We start from the raw sequence: 19480 nt of genomic DNA, 5'->3' as shown, positions 1-19480 counted from the left end.
CAATGTAATCTTAATGTTGCAGTAAAAAAAGGTTTGCATTTAATATTCTATTAAAACCCACTTACTAAAATTATGTAGGTTACTTAAAAATGGCACTAGTTCATAAATGTTTCCTTTTTAATTGGTTTATAATACATCCTTGACCATCATTCTTTACTTCTAGCCTGAACCAGATACACTTTAATCAATAGGAGTTTATCCACTGACTTCAATAGCTGTTGGAACAAGATCTACTTGCCAAAAAGTAGGGACCATAATTCTACATATGTAGATGCCAGCACAGTATTCCAAAACAGAATTTTAGATTTATTGGATGCTTCTGAGATATAATCTCAACATTACAGAATTCTATCCTCCATAATCTTGCTGTTTGAAATATGCTAAAATGTGTCAATAGTTAAAAGTTCTGTATTGGTGAATTACTGGTATACAGACCTGGGTGAAATACGTAAATAACTGTTATGGTATCAGTTCTGGAAAATTCCTCTAATTTATTTTGATCCACATGAGCCCTGATCCTATTCTTTGCATATTTTAATTTTTTTCATCCTTCCTGTGGCAACTATTTTACTGGACAGTTGTGAATTACATTGAGGGTCTCATGACAGAGGGAATAAGATGTTAATTTATTTCTATTTAGCTAAAATCACATTTTCTCTGCTTATATCAACTGCTTAGAGGAAGAATGGAATTTTTATATTGTATATAAGTAGATGGGTTTTTCATGCAATGTATCATTAGAAACTTCTCCCACCTTTGGAGGGATTTTTTCCCCAAGTGTGTAAGATTTTGAAAAAACATTGAGTAAGGGTGAGACTCACAAAGACACTTAGGAACCTACACCCCAGAGTTAGGCAGCTAGGCCTAATAGGCACTGAAGTCCCCATTTTAGGCTCCACTGCAACCCATAAAGTGCCTACCAAACTCTGCAGATGCCTACATTTTGAAGGTAAAAGTTCCTTGGCACCAAAATTTCTGCCTCTGGGCATGTCACTGGGTGGCAGGGGGTGGGAGGGGAAAAGTGACTCTGTAGCCTGATGGTTAGGACACCCACCTGAGCTGTGGTAGACAAAGGGTCCAGCCCCCTGCTCCACTTATTCTTTAATTACTTATCCACAGTGGAGTAGCTTTAACAGGAGTAACTGAGGGTGCACCATATCAGACTACCCAACAGCTCAATGGTTAGAGCACTCTCCTAAAAGGGGGAGTCCCATGTTCAAATCCTTTTTCCCCCTCAGGAAGGGGGGGGAATTGAGTCTGGGTCCTCCCATGTCCCAGGTGAGTGCTCTGAGCTAAATGTTATAAGATAAATTCCACCTTCTCCTCCTCCAACTGTTTTGTGTTCAGTTATAGGAGCCTGCCTGACATTCTCACAAGAAACATCTTAGGTGCCTAAGCCAACAAACTTTAGGAAAGAAATTCCTGGTTGTGTATCACTAGCAGAAATAGGCACTCCCTGCAACCTGCACTAGGCAGGTATCTCCATAAGACGGGCACATTAATAAAGAATAAATCAATTTTCCTATACTTCATCCTGAAACACCAAAGTTATTTAAGAAATCTTTAACATACATACCAATTACCATATCTATTTTAATCATGTCATTGTGTTGTGATAATTTTAGTTGCATTACATATAGTAACTACTATACTATATTGCTAATTCTAACAAAATCCCTGTATTCTAATACTCCAAAACAAATAGTTTTACCCTTTGGCTTGTGTCCTCTTTTTTTTCCCTTTCAATGCTCTTTCCTTTATCTGTTGCATTCCTAGAAATAAACGGAATATCACTATGAATCTTCATTAAGTCAGAGGAAAATATTGTGTTGGGGAAAAACAGTTATTTTGTATTAAAAAGTGCTGAAGCCTTCCAATAAACTTAAATACTTCAGCAACAAAACCTAACAGCCATTTTATTTGTAGCTTCTTTCTGCAGGCCTCAGGTGATGACGTGAACCAGTGTTTCTCAAACTGGGGCCGCCGCTTGTGTAGGAAAATCCCCTGGCGGGCCGGGCCGGTTTGTTTACCTGCCCCGTCCGCAGGTCCGGCCAATCGCAGTTCCCACTGGTCACGGTTCGCCGCTGCAGATCAATGGGAGCTGCGGGAAGCGGCAGCCAGTATGTCCCTCGGCCTGCGCCGCTTCCCGCAGCTCTCATTGGCCTGGAGCAGCGAACCACGACCAGTGGGAGCCGCGATCGGCCGGACCTGCGGATGGGGCAGGTAAACAAACCGGCCCGGCCTGCCAGGGGCTTTCCCTACACAAGCGGTGGCCCCAGTTTGAGAAACACTGATGTGAACCAAGAGCCAAGTGATCAATCAGCAAACAATTGCACAAACACTGCCCAGATACACTGCCTGACATGTCCTATTGCTATCCTTGAGTGGTAATTATCGAAAAAGTTAAGAAGAAAAAGTTAGTCCTGTACGTTTATTGAGTATTACTGACATCATTGTCAGTAAAACAAAAATGGCCCAAGCCTGGCAATGTTCTTTTATGCTGGAGATAAGAGATTTACATTAAAACCTGGTCCTTCATTTTGGGGTTAGGAGAAGTGAGGAGGCACCACAGTCAGCCCCTGAAGAAGAAAAGAAAAGCAACAATTTGTGCTGCTCTTTAACTGCCCCTCCAATTATTCTGGAGGCAGAGTTTATAGATTTAAAATGGAGAAAGTCCAGCCCTCTTCAGCCGAAGTAACAGGATAGTTCTCGAGACATATTATGGAACAGCCTTAAGGGTTTGAAGAAAGAGAGGAGAGAAAATATAAGTGGGATGGATTCCCACATTCCAGGGGAAAGAAACCCCTTTAATTATATGGGCTTGAGAATTTAAAGTCAAAAAGAAAGATTACTTGCCTATAATTCTGCTTCTCTGAAGATAACATTCTGACAAGTTTCTTCACTCCTGGATCATATCTCTATAGTGAAAGACTGGTGAACTCCCTCAATTCTTAAAGCAATTTTGTCTATGAGAACAGGGGTGGCAGAGTAGAGAGCAAGCCAGGCTGTTTGCTGGCCAGCTTGTGCCACCCCGATAGATATAAATACTGCTCTGGCAATGTTACAGTCATTAACTTTGATGTACCGGAGGCAAAGGAAAAGGAAAAGGATCTAGACAGTTTACCACCTATCCACATGACTATGTGATAAATTATCAGGTGACAGACAAACAGATGTCTGGCTCTGAAGGTTCCTGGACTGTCTCACAATTTAAGTACAAGGATCAAATTAACCTATATTTTGCAAGTCTGCATCTCACTGCTCTGAACCAAAAATCAAAAGAATTCAACAGGAAAGAGAGCCTGAATATGCTTTTTAACAAATCACCTTTTTTATGGCATAATATGTAGATTTTGTAATAATTGTAATGTTCAAAATGCCTCCCAAAAGACTGTAATGCACATCATAAATTATCTGTAGTCAAAACATATTTATTATTGAGTGACAACAACGTGCTTAACAATGTTTGGGTAGTGAACTGTACTTTTCCTTTCTGACTTTCATACAAACAAATATATTGTACAATATATAATAATGTTAAATATATGAGTGTACCTTTCATGCTGATGGCTGGTTTCTTCTTCTTCTCTTAATCTCTTTCCTTGTTTTTTATTCTCACTGTTCTGTAAAAAAATTGAAAGACTAGCATAATTCATAGTATTCACATTGTCAGAAATCTTCTAAGAAATAATGTATATGAACTTGTAATCAACTATTAGCAACAATATAAGAGGTTGCTGAGAAGCACTAATATTCCATTAACAAATCATGGGTCATTATGCACTATACATTTTTATGCTCCATTACTTGTAGGAAGCTCTGCATGAGGCCTATCAAAGAGAAAGTAATGATGTTAAGCAAAGGAAATAGATAGCTGAAACATCAATTAAAGAAATGCTGAACATGTACAGAGAACTTCTCTTGAAAATGTTGAACTTTTGCAAGTGATCCTTAAGGCAACATCCTGCACTATGTTGTGTTTGTGCATAAAAAGAGGAGAGAGGATTGTGAACATCTTTCATTTGTGCAACCAGCAGGACTGGATCACCACATAATGCTCAAGAACCTGAGGGGAATCTGGCTGACTTATTCGGGCTGTGGATTAGCACATATGTTGCTTTCATCGGTACATATTTGATGGAAGCTTACAGTGCGCTTGTTCTGAGCGGCAGCAAAGTAAACACTGCATGTGCCTCTGGCTCTTCTTTAAGAATCCCTGTAGCAGAGGCTTTGCCACTGTCTCTGCTTCCCATGCTGCACCTGCCAGGGTGGGATTTATCACTTAATTTCTGTACACTACGGGCTTGTCTACACTTGTAAATGTACTGAAATAGCTCAGAGTGTCCACATAAGAGCTTCTATATTCTGGAATAGATATTTCAACAAATTTCCAAGTCTAGACAAACCCTGAAAAATTTGCTGATAGTCAGTCATCTGAGTTATGTCACTTTTGAAGACAGAATTAGAGGAGGAGATGGTAGCAATTCCTATGTTAAGGTTGCCTACATTTTCCATCACAAAGGAGTTTTCCAACTTATTTTGAGAAGCTCTCACACCTCCATCTTTTGCAGCAGGCCTTTGATATTCAGCAGGAGGAATCCCCTTGTATTACAAAAGTGATTTTTTGACCCATGACATTCAAATCAGATTAAAAAATACCATTTTCTTTCACTCATGCAGAAAAATGTTGGCAGCATGCCAAAATCACAGAACACTCCAACATTAGGCTTACATTTCTGTCAAAACAGCAGCAGCATCACATACTACACTGGAAACACCAGGGAAATGTTAGAGCAGTAGTAGTGAAGAGGTGAAGTTGGGGAACTGGCCTGTGCTCTCCCCATAACCCTTGGATCCAGCACTTAGCACCAGTAGCCCAGTTACCCCATTCCCAATTCCAGGGACACCATTTGGGACAGAAGCTCTCCCAACTCTTGGGCAGACACAGACAGAAAGAGGGGCTGGGCTCCCCAAACCACTGCCGTGGCACCACAAGACAATCACAGCTCTGGAGGCAACAAATGTCTCAAAACATGTTAATAATAGGTGGGATTTACAAAGAAGCCTAAGGGAGTTTAGGTGCCCAACAACCACTGAAATTAAATGGGAGTTGGGCCCCCTAACTCCCTTGGGTTCTTTTGGAAATCCCAGCCCATTTGTTTTTCTGAACCTCTAACAATCTCCTCTTCAGCATTTTAATAAGAAGTTCAGGGTCCCAATGAAGAAACTGTCAGACTGTGCATTTGTGAAGAAGACATTCAGAATGCATGTGTGCGTATATACATTTCAGGAAATATCAAAATTTATTCTCCCCTCAGGCAAAGATTCATTCAATATTTACCTTTTGAGTCAATATCTCTGGATGTTCACCTCACCAGAAATCAATATTTGTTTATTGTATTTTAACAAAGCATTTTCAAGGCAGAATGGGTGTTTGATGAAATATGAAGATATCTGAACAATATGTTAACTACAACTTTTAAGTTTTACAAAAACTAACCTGAAGATCTCTTTTCTTTCTTTCATTTTCTTCCCTCTGTCTTTTTTCATTATTCTCTCTCAGTTGTCTTTCTCTTTCTTCAATGGAGGATCCTTCTTTAGGTCTCCTTGACACATATTTTTCTTCCCCATCTTTTACAAACAATTCATGGCTTCTTTCTTTTGAAGGTCTCTCCTTTCCTCCCCTAACTGAATGTTCATGTTCTCTTTTATCACCATGACTCCTTCCTTTGTCTTTATTCAGTTCTTGATCTCTGTGTGACTTGTGTCTATGTCCACCTTCTTCATCTTTCTTTGTTAAAAACTCGCCAAGACTATTTTTGCTCTCACTTTTCTGGAACAAGGAAAAATAATACAAAAAAAAGTTAGAGATTTCTCCAAAGATATTTAATTAAAATGTTAGAAGTAAGAGAATTCTATGATTCTAAAAATCAGGAATGGATATTCATATTAGGTCATCTAGTCCATCTCTCTGACAGTGCAGGATTTCTCCACACAATATATTGTCACATGTTATATCCACTGAAGTTTGTAATTACACTAGCAATGGGGATTCCAATACTTCCTCTGGGAGACTGTACACCTCATTGTAATGGTAAACTCCCCTTTAGAGTATGAACTCTTCAAGCAGACATTTTGTTCTTTGTTTTTTAGCACATAATCTGTGGTAAGGCACCATGTACACTTACAATGCCAAATAAATACATTAGTAATACGTACATTAATAAATAATAAGTTAAACATTTTGCAATACATTTGTTTGAAGATGCTGTACAAAAATAAATGATAGCTGCATGTTTAAGCAAGAACAACATACCTCCTTAAATATTATTAATGGAAATGTTAAAAACAAATAAAATTTAAATGTTTTCATGTTGAAAGTTGGAGGACATTTCCCTTTTAATAAGATTAAATTAGAATTAAAGAATTATGTTCAATACTGTTTTTTTATAACTATTTACATGTTGAGCCTGCTATAAATACATTTCTTGGATTACTCAGGCGCTGGAGTTTTATCCAATTTATTCATTACATTTCACCTTATCTTATGCTGTTATGAAACATTTCCTTACTTTTCCTTCCTTTACTTTTCTTTCTGAATGTCTTCTCTCTTTCACGTCATCCCTTATGTTTGCTTGCTCTAAAAAATATATAAATATATATAAAATTACTGAAGACATTTTTCTTTATTACACTAAAAACCCCCACTGTAGTACATGACACATTACACTGGTAGTATGTGGCACATACATCACATTTCAGTGACAGGGACCCTGAATCCAGAAATGTTAATGCAAGTAGACAGAGTTGCCACCCTTTTCTCAATGGAATATATACACACATTGTATAAAATTCAAACCTATCACCTTTTGGGGGGGCGGTGTATTTATTGGTAACAAATAATAAAACAGTATAATTAATAGGTAATAAAACTGCCAGAAGCTGGGAATGAGCGACAGGGGATGGATCAACTGATGATTACCTGTTCTATTCATCCCCTCTGGGGCATCTGGCATTGTCCACTGTCGGAAGACAGGATACTGGGCTAGATTGACCCTTGGTCTGACCCAGTAGGGCCATTCTTATGTTCTTATGTTAACAGTATAAACGTAAACCTAAATTTCCCCCCCCAAGATTGGTTGTACAGTAACTCCCCACATAACATCCTCTCGCTTAACATTGTTTCGATGTTACGTCCCTGCTCCATTACAGAACATGCTCGTTTAAAGTTGTGCAATGCTCCGCTATAACGTCGTTTGGCCGCCTGCTTTGTCCAAGGCTGGCAGCCCCCCCATCAGCTCCCCTCCCCCCCCCCCAAGCCTCCCGCCCGCTGGCGGACCCTGCGGATCAGCGCCTTCCCCGTTTTCCCCCCATGGCAATCAGCTGTCTTGCGGTGTTCAGGAGGCTGGGGGGAGGAGCAAAGACGCGGCGCGCAGCCTCCCCCCTCCCTCCCCTGCCTCCTGCCTGCGGCAATGAGCTGGTTTGCCGCGAGCAAGAGGCAGGGGAGGGAGGTGTGACAAGTAGCCTTATTAAAGCATTTGGCCAGCTTCTTGAGAAAGGAATGTGCAAATTAAGTGCCCAATCAAGAAACACTTAACTGACAATGGATCTTGGAATACTCCAATCCACATGAGAAGTTTTCCTGGAGACATTCAAGATAGCATAAAGAAGAACAGGAGTACTTGTGGCACCTTAGAGACTAACAAATTTATTAGAGCATAAGCTTTCGTAGACTACAGCCCACTTCTTCGGATGCATATAGAATGGAACATATAATGAGGAGATATATATACACACATACAGAGAGCATAAACAGGTGGGAGTTGTCTTACCAACTCTGAGAGGCCAATTAATTAAGAGAAAAAAAGCTTTTGAAGTGATAATCAAGCTGTCTGGTCATTCAGTGACAGACCTGCGGGTGGCTATATTACAACAGAAAAACTTCAAAAACAGACTCCAAAGAGAGACTGCAGAGCTAGAATTGATATGCAAACTAGACACAATCAACTCCGGTTTGAATAAGGACTGGGAATGGCTGAGCCATTACAAACGTTGACTCTATCTCCCCTTGTAAGTACTCTCACACTTCTTATCACACTGTCTGTACTCGGCTAGCTTGATTATCACTTCAAAAGCTTTTTTTCTCTTAATTAATTGGCCTCTCAGAGTTGGTAAGACAACTCCCACCTGTTTATGCTCTCTGTATGTGTGTATATATATCTCCTCATTATATGTTCCATTCTATATGCATCCGAAGAAGTGGGCTGTAGTCTACGAAAGCTTATGCTCTAATAAATTTGTTAGTCTCTAAGGTGCCACAAGTACTCCTGTTCTTCTTTTTGCGGATACAGACTAACACGGCTGTTACTCTGAAACTTGTCAAGATAGCATGTGGGCAATGGCTGCTGCCTGTAAAAACTGAGTCATGCATGGACATGTGACTTCAAAACTCCATCTTGGAGCTGGATTTTGCATAGGAGAGAGGAGGGGGTCTCCACTCACAAGAGAAAGTCTATTTAAGCCCCTGGGAGATCCCTCCATTTTAGTCTTCAGCTGGCTCAAGAGATAGCCTCCCCCAAAGGATACCTGAAAGAAACTGGGACAAAGAACAGTAACCATGGGGGTGTGACTGATTGCTGGACCCAGACAAGAAGGATGCTAGTCTGTAAAAGAAGCTTATTGGAATATCTCTGAGGGTGAGATTTCATCTGTAATCACTTTCTTACTGTATTAGGTTTAGACTTGCGTGTTTTATTTTATTTTGCTTGGTAATTCACTTTGTTCTGTCTATTATTACTTTGAACCACTTAAATCCTACTTTTTGTATTTAATAAAATCACTTTTTACTCATTAACCCAGAGTGTGCATCAATATTGCAAACAGCTGTGTATACCTCTTTATCAGTGTTATAGAGGGCGAACAATTTATGAGGTTACCCTGTATAAGCTTTATGCAGAGTAAAATGGATTTATTTAGGGTTTGGACCCCATTGGGGGCTGGACAACTGAGAGTTGGAGACGGGAACACTTCTTAAGCTGTTTTCAGTTATGCCTGCAGCTTTTAGGGGACGTGGTTCAGACTGGGTCTGGGTTTGTAACAGGCAAGCGTGTCTGACTCAAACCAGGCAGGGCACTGAAGTCCTAAGCTGGCAGGGAAAACAGACTCAGAGGTAGTCAAAGCACATCAGGTGGCAGTCCCAAAGGGGGTTTCTGTGATCCAACCTGTCACAGGAGGAGAGAGACTGCGTGCCGCGTCCTCGCTCCTCCCCCCAGCCTCCTGAATGCTACAAGACAGCTGATTGCCGTGGTGGGGGGAGCAGAGGGAGATGGAGGGAGCAGAGGGAAGGCGCTGATCCGCGGGGTCTGCTGGCGAGCGGGAGGCGCTGGGGTGGGGTGGGTGGCGTAGGAGAGCTGATAGGGGAGCTGCCAGCCTGTTTAATACCTGTATTAAATTGTTTGTTTAAAATTGTTTAAAATGTATATAATGCCTTTTGTCTGGAATTTTTTTTTCCCTGGAACCTAACCTCTCCCCCCCCTCCCCCCATTTACATTAATTTTTATGGGAAAATTGGATTCGCTTAACATTGTTTTGCTTAAAGTCACATTTTTCAGGAACATAACCACAACGTTAAGTGAGGAGTTACTGTATCTGGGGTTTTGTCTAAAGAGAGGCCCTTGAGAGAGACTCCATTCCCTCTTGCATGATGGTAGGAACTACGATACCTCCAGCTATCACTCATCAATAATTACACTACAATTTCATACAGAGTTCAGGCACCTGATAGCATTACCCAACGGAGAAGCCCTGTATTCATATAGGGACTTATAAGTCACCCACTATGTTAGAATTAATTAATACCAAAAACTACTATAGTCAGTAACTCACTGGGAAGGAAAAGAGGCAGCTGAGAACCTGGGAGCCGTGAAAATGAAACTGGGTTACTGAGTAAGATTTTCAAATGCACACATGGCAGCTAGGCACCCAGTGCCCACTGACATTATGCTCCCTGCAAAGACAGGGGTTTGGTTTCAGTCCATGTCTTTCTATAAAGTGAAATACTTCAAAATATGCACAGCAAAGCAAGCCAGCCTACCCAATTGATCCTTGCTTTCTCTTCTTCTGCGTTGTTCTTTATCCCTTCCTCCAGATGCTTTCAGGTTATTCTGTATAAGCTTTTGCTTCAGATCATCCCTCCTATATTTTCTGTCTCTTTCTTTATCACTTGCCTTCTCTTTATCTTTTCTTGTAATGTGTTTTTCCTTCTCTGCATCTTTTTCTTGGTCCTTCTCCTTCAATTTCTCTCTCTCTCGTTCTCTGTGATGATCTTTTCCCCTTTCTCTTATCTTATCCCTGTCTCTTTCACTAGATTTAAATCTCTCTCGTTCACCTGTCCTTTCTTTTGCCTTTCCTCTGTCCTTGTCTTGATCCTTGTGTATGTATCCTTTGTAATCAACCATGTCATGAGTCTCTCTATCTCTTTGCAGTTTCTTTTCCTTCTGTTTCTTATCTTCAGATTGACTATCTGACTGTGATACCTAAAAAGAGTAAAAATAAACTGATGCACAATTAAAATTCACTAACTTATTTTCATATAGTATTTTTATCCCAAAAATCCATAAGTGATTTATGGAACCCAGTTTCCAGAAATTTGTGAAAATGCCCACGTGTATGCATGCCTGGCTTGTGCACACAGTTACTACAATTAAGCTTGCAATTGTCGTAATAAATTGATATACAAAGGGCAACTTAGATGCATGACTGGTCATTTCCATATATTTTAACAGAACTGCTTGCACAACTTGGTGTTCATGTGTACAAATTACACATGCAAATATGCATACTTTTTTGTGCTAGTTTGAAAATTTAGCCCTATATTCTTTACATTGTGAGCTCACTTGGGCAGGAATCATGCCTTCTTTGTTTAGAAAATGTATCACACATCACCAGAAATTAATAATAAATTATAAAAACATATATGTGGGCATCATGCAGCCACCTCTATGGCAGAAGATTGGCAGTTAGTTGACAATAGGCATAGAACATACCGCACAACAAGAGCTGGGAAAGAAACATTTTGGCCAGGAATCCTGGGGAAAACCCATGGTCCTACTTTTAAAAAGTCACAAGGGATGAAATCCTGGTCCCACTGATGCCCATAGCAAAACTCCCATTGATTTCAGTGGGGGTCAGGATTTCAGCGACGACATTTCATGTTAATGCAGAGCAGACAAGAACTTCTTTTAAAGTTGCATTCTTACAGTAAACTGAATAAAACTTAATATATCTACCTAATAGGGATAAAGGACTCAGTCACTCCTGCTGACATCAAAACCTTTCAAATCTAGTACATAGACCACTAAGCCATCCCTACTGCAGGACTATCATTCACTTCCATCTGTGTAATAGAACTAATTAGTTTTAACACTCTGCATATTCATGAAAAATGAAGATTCAGGCTCTGAACAGAAAAGCAGTTATTATTAGTGATCTGGCCCATGTACTGCACATGTGACCTCCAGCAAGGTTTCTGTATAACTAAATAAAATATGCATTAACTGTTTCCTGAGTATCAGAAGATTGCTTTTCTGAAATATGATGTTGAAATTCTCCCACAAATCCAATTAAATCTGAGCTGGGAGGACTGGGATGTCTTTGCATCCTAAAATATAACATTAGTCACATTCATTTTACAAAAGAAAGTAGTCCAGAAAATGCCTAAATTGATTCTATACATTTACAAAAGATGTTTACCCTAAGATGTTTCTTAAGTTCATCTGATTTCCAAGTATCTTCTTTGGTTCTTCTCTAGAAAAGGAATGACAAAGACATGCTAAAGATGGAATAATTGAGTTCAGGTGCAGAATAGCCACTTTGCATATTATCAATGGACATTTTTTAACTGAGGAATTAAGCCATTTATAAATATGTATGTACCATTAAATTTTAATTACATCACCATTAACTTGCTTAAGTGTGCCTAGGTATTTCAAAATAGCTCAAGTCTATTTCAACTTTCCACCACCAGAAGGGAAAGTTGATTTTGCCCACAGCAGTGGGTCCTTTTTGTTTTATTTCTGAGCATTGGAGTACAACAAAATTAAATTTAAGTTACAGCATACTGCAATTAAACTGACTAAGAAATCTTCTTGTTGAGTAATTATGTTCCATAAAGTGCTGACAATATTCTCCTACCCATACTACCACTTTATAAGGTATAATGAGAATTCAGGTTATGTATGTAAATTGACTATTATATGAAATACTGGCATTTGGCACTGAAGTGAAAAAGGAGTATAAAGACAATTGCAGTATAAATTCAGGCTTAAAGCAGTCTCCTCTCTCAGTAGGATACTAACATTCCTTTTATCATAACTCTCAAAGTTATTTTCCTTAATTGGAAAGCTGCATACAAACTAAATCTCAGTCTTTGGCATCACTCACTACATAGCACTGCAGAATATAAGGAAGTTTATCTTATTAAGCATTTTTTCAGCTTAAAAAGGGTGCCCTTTTCATTTACAGGGACATGGTCATGACAAGTCTGGTTCCAAATATAGGTTTTGTAAAAGTTATAAACACTTAGACGATCAGAAATGTTTCTATTGATATATTTTCATAGTCACCTGCACAGGAAAAAGTATTATGTACACATAAAGAAAGAATTATTATTTTTAAAAGTGTTTTTCTGCTTCTTTTTTTTACATTAGAAATTCAGGTCTTGCCTAGCCTATATTTTTTCTGGAGGATTAGATCACATGTACCAAGGAAATTAAACCTGGTTAACTGAGAGAAGTGATTTTTAAGACTTGCATTTTTGTTTTCTTTAATTCTATCAACTAATTTTAACTAAAAGATCATTTTGTTATAATTCAACACACCGAGCCCTTAAACAATATGCTGAGAAAGATCCCAATCTACTTCTTTGGATCCTCCAAGGAGGCTGCTAGCAAAAACTGGGACAATATGAATTGAAATTCCTGATATTTCTAAAGTTTCAAAGAAAATAACTATAACTTTCAGGTGAGAGAGAGAGCGAGAGATCGATCAAAGGCTATGTCTACACTGGAGCTGGACAGTGTAATTTCCAGCTCAAGTAAACATACCCATGTTAGCTATGACCAAGTATGTTAAAAATAGAAGTGAAGCCATGGCAGTATAAGCAGCAGGACAGACTACCTGCCCGAGTGCCTACCTAGGGTCTCAGATGGGACTGTACTTCAGTGGCTAGCCTGTCTCGCTGCTCGTGCCACTGCAGCTATACTCCTATTATTAGCACACTAACTCGATTAGAGCTAGTACAGGTATGTCTCTTTGAGCTGGAAATTACACTTCCAGCATAGATATACCTGTGACCCTAGGAGTCCCTTAATGCCACCTGGCAGAGGGCTCATCATACTATAACTCATATCAGACATGAGACACAGATAGTTCTGAGTGTCCTGAGCAGAATATCACAATACCAAAAAAGAAACAAGACAAAAACTTGTTTTCCATTTGCAGATTGCAGGGTCTGGGTGTGGGGGGTTCAGCAGGGGAGTCCGGGTGCTGGGGGGAACTGGGATTTAGTGGGGTGGAGGTCTGGGTGCAGCTGGTTGGGGCTCAGTGGGGTGCGGGCCTGGAAGCACGGGGGGGCTTGTCAGGGGGGATCTGGGTGTGGGGAGCTAAGCAGGGGGTCTGGGTGTGGGGGGCCTCTGAATGCAGGGGGTGAGGCTTGGCAGGGTGGGGCTCAGGTGTGGAGGCTTGGTACGGTTTCTGGGTGCAGGGGGGTGAGGGCTGGCGGGGAGTCACCAGGTATGGGGAGGTCCAGATGCACAGGGATTGGGCGGATGGGGGAGCAGCTACTTGTACAGTGACCCCTCCCCCCATGGCTGAGGAGCGATGGGGGCAGAAAGCTGGGGGGGGGGAAAAGGATGCGGAACCTCTTGCAGCCAGGGGAAGTCTCTGGGGGTGGGTCTGACCCAGCCCCAGCAGCTCCTTCCACAGGACAAGCAAGTCCCATCCTCCCGTGCCCGCAGCTCAGCCGGGACTAGCAACTGAGCCTGGCGCAGGGTAGGAGCCACCGGCTGGGGCATCCCCAGCCCCACACAGCTTCCCCCCGCAGTGATTTACCTTTCTGCAGGAGTGCAAGTATGGCAGTACCCTCCGGCACCCTCTACCTGCAAGAGATTTCTAGCTGGTACAGGGTACCAGAAAGACGTGGGGCCTCCAAACAGCCCCATGCCGGCAGCTCCGCCCCTCCCCCCGCCCACACGGAGCTGCGTAGCCCCACCGGAGGACACAGCTGGAGGGGCGGGGCTGCACTCTGCAGAACACGGCTAGGGCATTTATTCTTAACAGCACAATACATATGCTAACAAACTTAAAGGCTTTGTTTAAGTTTGTTAGCATATGTATTGCTGTTTTACATTGGTCAGGATCACGTCAAAGGCACAGGAGTTGGTCGTTAGTGTCCTCCACCCACAAACAATGCTATGACGAAGCTGACTGAAATCTGTATGGGCACAAAACTAAAGGACCTAAGTGGCCTGGCTGACTGGATAAATGAAAGATGCACTCTTGGGCAGCAGCTCTTGTGGTTCTGCAGGCTGAGCAGCCTCTGTCCCTCGATATCTGGCTACATGCCATTGGGGGTTGTTGTTTTCTATTCCGCATGTGACACCTCTGCTGCTGTTGTTTCCAGATGTGACCTTCATGTTCTGGAAAAATGTCTGATGACGAACCTGGCATTACAAGATGAATCTAATACCAAACAATAAAACAGGGAAAGGATGTAGGTCTCTGTCTACAATAATATACAAGGGAGTTCAATCTAATTATGTAACCAGAAAACTCAGCTAAACAGTAGTGAATATAGGATTGAAACACTGGGGGAATTATTATATTGTATATAAGCCACTGTCTAGGAACAGGTTTCAGAGTGGTAGCCGTGTTAGTCTGTACCAGCACAAACGAGGAGTCCTTGTGGCACCTTAGAGACTTAACAAATTTATTTGGGCATAAGCTTTCGTTGGCTAAAACCCACTTCATCAGATGCATGGAGTGAAAAATACAGTACGCAGTATATATATTACGGCACATGAAAAGATGGAAGTTGCCTTACCAACTGACCCCCCCATTTGTTAGTCTCTAAGGTGCCACCAGGACTCCTCGTTGTTTTTGTCTAGGAACAATGCACTATACCTGGCTGAGGGAACGCAAAGATCAAGGAAGACTCTCCTATAAATCTTTCCTCTTTACGTTTCCTCTCCTTTTCTCCATTCATATCTTCCTTCCCTCTCTGCTCCTTCCCTTTTCTGTATCCTTGTGTGTGGTAGATGTGATGGTTTTATGTTTTATGTGTATTGTATCTTTCAATTTCTAGGAATTGTTCATATCTGCAGAGCTCATTGCCTGTTTTGTTCCCAAAGTTGCTCGGTGCCCATAAACCAGGAGACATACACAGACTTGGTTCTCTCTTTTTGTTCTTTTCATTGTTTTCCTTTGTCAAAAATAAAACTCATTTGAGGTTGAAAAAATGTATGCTTTATTCTTTGTATATGGAAGCATTATATCCCCTTTTATAGTGGAAACAGAGTGAGATTTGAACAAAGATCCAACAAATGAAAAATCAGTTGCATTTTACAGCTGGCCTCGGTGTGTTTAAGCATTAACCTGAATGTGTGCCAGTATGCCCTCACTGACTAGGCTCAAAGGTGCAGTTATACCTGAACAACTAAAAATTAACCTTGCCTTTTTAGGCTGAACAGAGTCACGTCACTGGCTCCATCTCTATTGTTACATGTGGTGGGGCGATTGCCCCACACTCAGAGAGGGTGGGCTGCAGCAGGCCTAGGCGCCTGCGCAGTCGCCCAACCAATCAGGGAAGGGCTTACAGAGGGCCAGTCAGAAGGCAGATTGTAGCCAGCCAATCAGGGCCCGGCTTAGCCATATAAAAGGCTGCCCAGAGCAAGAGCAGTCAGTTGGTCCCAGGCCTTTGGAGGGGAAGGTCTGTCTCCAGAGCTGGGAGGCCAGCACCATGGACAGTGCAGTGCAGTCTGCCTGAGAGAGTGGGAGAAGGCCCTACTCCATAGCCTGCTAGGCAGCAGGCCTGGGAGGAGGAGGCCTAGCGTAGCAAAGGGCTGTTGGGGAAGCGGTCCAGAGGGATAGTCAGAGGAGGAAGGAGAAGGAAGGCAGTGAGACTGTCGTCCGAGGGCCTCTGGACCGGGACTCAGAGTAGTGGGCGGGCCTGAGTCTCTTCCCCCTTTGTTTGCTGTGCTGTCCCACGCACAGCCACGGGCCGCAGGGAGCGGCCGGTCAGAACCACACCGGGTCCTGGACTCTGAGGATCGGACTTGAGGGTGTGGGGCTGTTGTTTAACCCCCCCCCCCCCCTCAGGGGGGGGTGATTGGACAAAGGGACACTGTTGGAGGGCAGTGCTCCTGAAGAGGATGCCGATGTCGGGAGCAACCCAAGTCCGTGCACCCCACAGAGGTGAGATGACAGGTGGAATGCCGCCCAAAGAGGGCGCTCTACTGGTGCAAAACTAATTCCCCGAAGCGGCCAGGAGGAGGCGCCACAGCGGTGAGCTACCGACCCTGTCACATTACATAACAGATAACAAAACTCCAGTGGGGCATCTATGTGAAATAGATGGTACTGTACTTATGATTATGCTATTTCTATGCATGTATCATCTTGGTATCTGAAGTTATGAATATTAGCTATCTTTACTATATGTTTGCTCCAGTGGTAAAGCCCACAAGGTATTTAGCCAGCACATGAAGGAACAAGTCAAGTTGAATGGCCCATTAAGAAACACTTACCTCACAATGGACCCTGGAAAACACCAGTCTACACTAAATGGACTTTTCCTGTGAATATTCTAACTAGAATATGGCTGGGAGTGATTGACATGTAACTTGCCCATGTGACTCCAAACACCATCTTTCACAGTGAGAATAGATTTCCCTTCCCTTGACAGAAGGCAGGGGCCCTGCGCTGGGCGGGGAGGAGTCACATGGAGGGTCATGTGGGGAGGTCACGTGCCCTCCCATGCATGCAGTACCAGCAAGAAATGATTTCTACTTGCACCACTGCCTCTCCACAAACAAGCCCGTGCTGCTGGGGAGGGAGTGCGTGACTGCTTCTGCAGCTTCTCTTTGCTTCCCCATCAGAAAATCATTTTTCTGCGGGGAAGCAAAGAAATCTGCAAGGGACGTGTATTCTATATGCACACAATGGCACAGACTTTCCCCAGGAGTAATAGGATTGCCAAGCCTAGCCATTACATATGCTATTTAAAGCAACCTGTCTATAGTTAAACTAACTGAAAGACCTAAAATCACAAAGTATGATAGTACAAATTATGGCAAAATGACTTGACACTTTTGGTACCGTATAAGATGTAGCAATGGGAGCTTGTTATAGCAGATGCCAATAAGCATTTCCACTCTGGTGCTTTATTAAATAACATTATTCCAAATTTTACAATAGCATAGACTTAATGAAAAGTCTCCTACGTAAGTATAAACAGTAAATAATAGTTGTGAAATAGAAAATATTAACTATAATATAATAAATCTACAAAGATAGAAAAAGGTTACAACATTTTTAATAAATCACAATATTTCCTTCCCCAATAAATTTTATACTGTATATGGTCGTAGCCTTCTACTAAAGGCGCACCAACAATCAATTTTCCCCCATAATTAAATTGCGATAGGTGACCATTGGTGTGCAGCAACTGCTCACATAATGTGAGAAATAGTGTTAATGGGCTACTTCACTATGAATGGTACCTTGAAATATGTGTTAACTATCTATGCTAAACAATATGTCCCACCGTGTATTTAGCTGTGCCACTCTCAGGGCTTATCTACACTTAGAGCCTTGCAGCTGTGCTGCTGCAGCATTTTAGTGTAGGGAGCACAGCAGCATGGGGGGGGCAGGTCAGGGCTGTGGGGGTACAGGGTCACAGCAGTGGGGGGGTTGGCCACGGAGGAATGGGTCACAGCAGCGGAGAGTGGGGCTGGGCTATGGGGGGTAGGACACAGCAGTGGGGGTACTTAAGGGGCATGAATCACAGCAGTATGACTTATTCAGAGGGGACAGGCGGTGGGGGGACTGTGCCTGGGGGGGGGAGCGAAGCTCACCAGTGGGGGGGGGCTGGAGGGGATGCGCCATGGGGGGGCAGAGCACAGCAATGGGGTGGCTGGAGGGGATGCGCCATGGGGGTGCAGAGCACAGCAGTGGGGTGGCTGGAGGGGATGGGCCCTGGGGGGGCGGAGCACAGCAGTGGGGGGGATGGAGGGGATGCGCCGTGGGGGGGCGGAGCACAGCAGTGGGGGATACTCGGGGATAAAGCAAAGCATGAGGGTAATCGGGGGAATGGGCCAGTGGCCACAGCAGCAGGGGAACGCGCCTCTTGCCCCGAAGTCCCCCCCGCTCCCTCCCTCCTGTGGGTTCAGCAGGTCCCCTCCATAGGCCGTGTAGGTCCGCGGCGGCGGCGTACCTCCTGCGCACCCGGGCGGTGCGGTACGCTAACGCCCAGTCAGCGCCGTGGATACGCCGCGCGGCGCAGCCAGCCTCCCCCCGCCTCACCTTCTCGGGCTCCATGGCGGAGCGACAACGGGCTGCACCGAGGCCCCTCCAGCTTCCTGCCGCTGTTTCCCGACCCCCGGGCGAGAGGCGGGGCCGAAGAAACCAAGGCAACTGCGTCGGGTTCTGCCTAGCAACAAGCAGGCCGCGCAGGGAAAGCAGCCGAGCGGCCGATCGATCGATCGATCCCAGCCCCGGGCACGAGGAGGTGGCGGCGGGCGAGGTGTGGCAGGCGGCGCAGACAGGCTACCACGGACGGCTGCGGGGCGTGGGGACCCGAGCTCCTCCCCGGCGGCCGAGGGGCAGCGGGCCGGGGAGACTGGCGGGTCCCAGCATTGTGCCCGTTGCTGCCCGCGGGCGATTTTACCGCGACTCTAAGCCGGGGGTGTTTGTTCCCTGTCCCGGGAGAGCCGCGGGATGCTGACAGCTCGGGGATTGTCCCTTACTCAAAATGGCCGCCCTCTCCTGTTACTGTGCGGGGGCTGAAGCTGGCATGGTGGCCGCCATTTTCCTATAGTCTAGCGGCAGGGAACGCTGAGGCTGCCCTTAATAAACTGGGCTGCCAGCGCGGGTTTGTTTCAGTGAGACTGAAGCTGTGACCCGAGTAGTCAGGGGCTGCGGTGAGCAGCAGAGACGCTGTGAAAGGAGAATGGGGGAGGGACTAGGGGGAGCCGGAGGCCAATTTAGGGGTGGGGGGGGGGGACTGGCGGGGGGGGGTGGGGGGGGGGGGTGCTAGGGGCTGGGCACCAACTTCCAGGGGGTGCCAAACCCCATGTGCTCCTCTGTTGGGGGGGGGGGGCGCTTGGCTGCTGGGTGGGTGCTGAAAATGCTTTCCACCCTGGTTGGCAAAATGGGTAGGGCTGTTCCTGGTGATGTGGGGTGGGAGATGGAGGGGATAGAGTGA

At 43.9% G+C, this 19480-nt stretch overlaps 1 protein-coding gene across 4 annotated transcripts in view; it reads right to left on the bottom strand.

Moving 5' to 3' along the window:
• DYNC2I1 (dynein 2 intermediate chain 1) overlaps positions 1-18740 on the bottom strand; it is a 57499-nt gene extending 38759 nt beyond the window's left edge. For 2 of the 4 annotated variants that reach the window (XM_034760020.1, XM_034760021.1), the window contains exons 1-7: positions 18580-18735; positions 11752-11805; positions 10094-10535; positions 6573-6640; positions 5501-5833; positions 3556-3623; positions 1712-1772 (exon numbers count right to left, since the gene is read on the bottom strand). In XM_034760020.1, coding sequence (XP_034615911.1) covers positions 1712-1772; positions 3556-3623; positions 5501-5833; positions 6573-6640; positions 10094-10535; positions 11752-11805; positions 18580-18594 — 1041 coding nt within the window. In that variant the 5' untranslated portion in view covers positions 18595-18735. Of the gene's footprint in view, positions 1-1711; positions 1773-3555; positions 3624-5500; positions 5834-6572; positions 6641-10093; positions 10536-11751; positions 11806-18490; positions 18550-18579 lie in introns of those variants that run through there. The other 2 variants (XM_034760023.1, XM_034760022.1) reach the window with 2 other exon arrangements.
• Positions 18741-19480: the final 740 nt, after the last annotated feature.

This window comes from Trachemys scripta, chromosome 2 (assembly GCF_013100865.1).
Source record: "Trachemys scripta elegans isolate TJP31775 chromosome 2, CAS_Tse_1.0, whole genome shotgun sequence".
NCBI lineage: Eukaryota > Metazoa > Chordata > Testudines > Emydidae > Trachemys > Trachemys scripta.
The sequence above is the reverse complement of the archived record's forward strand: the minus strand, read 5'-3'. Positions and strand labels throughout refer to the sequence as shown.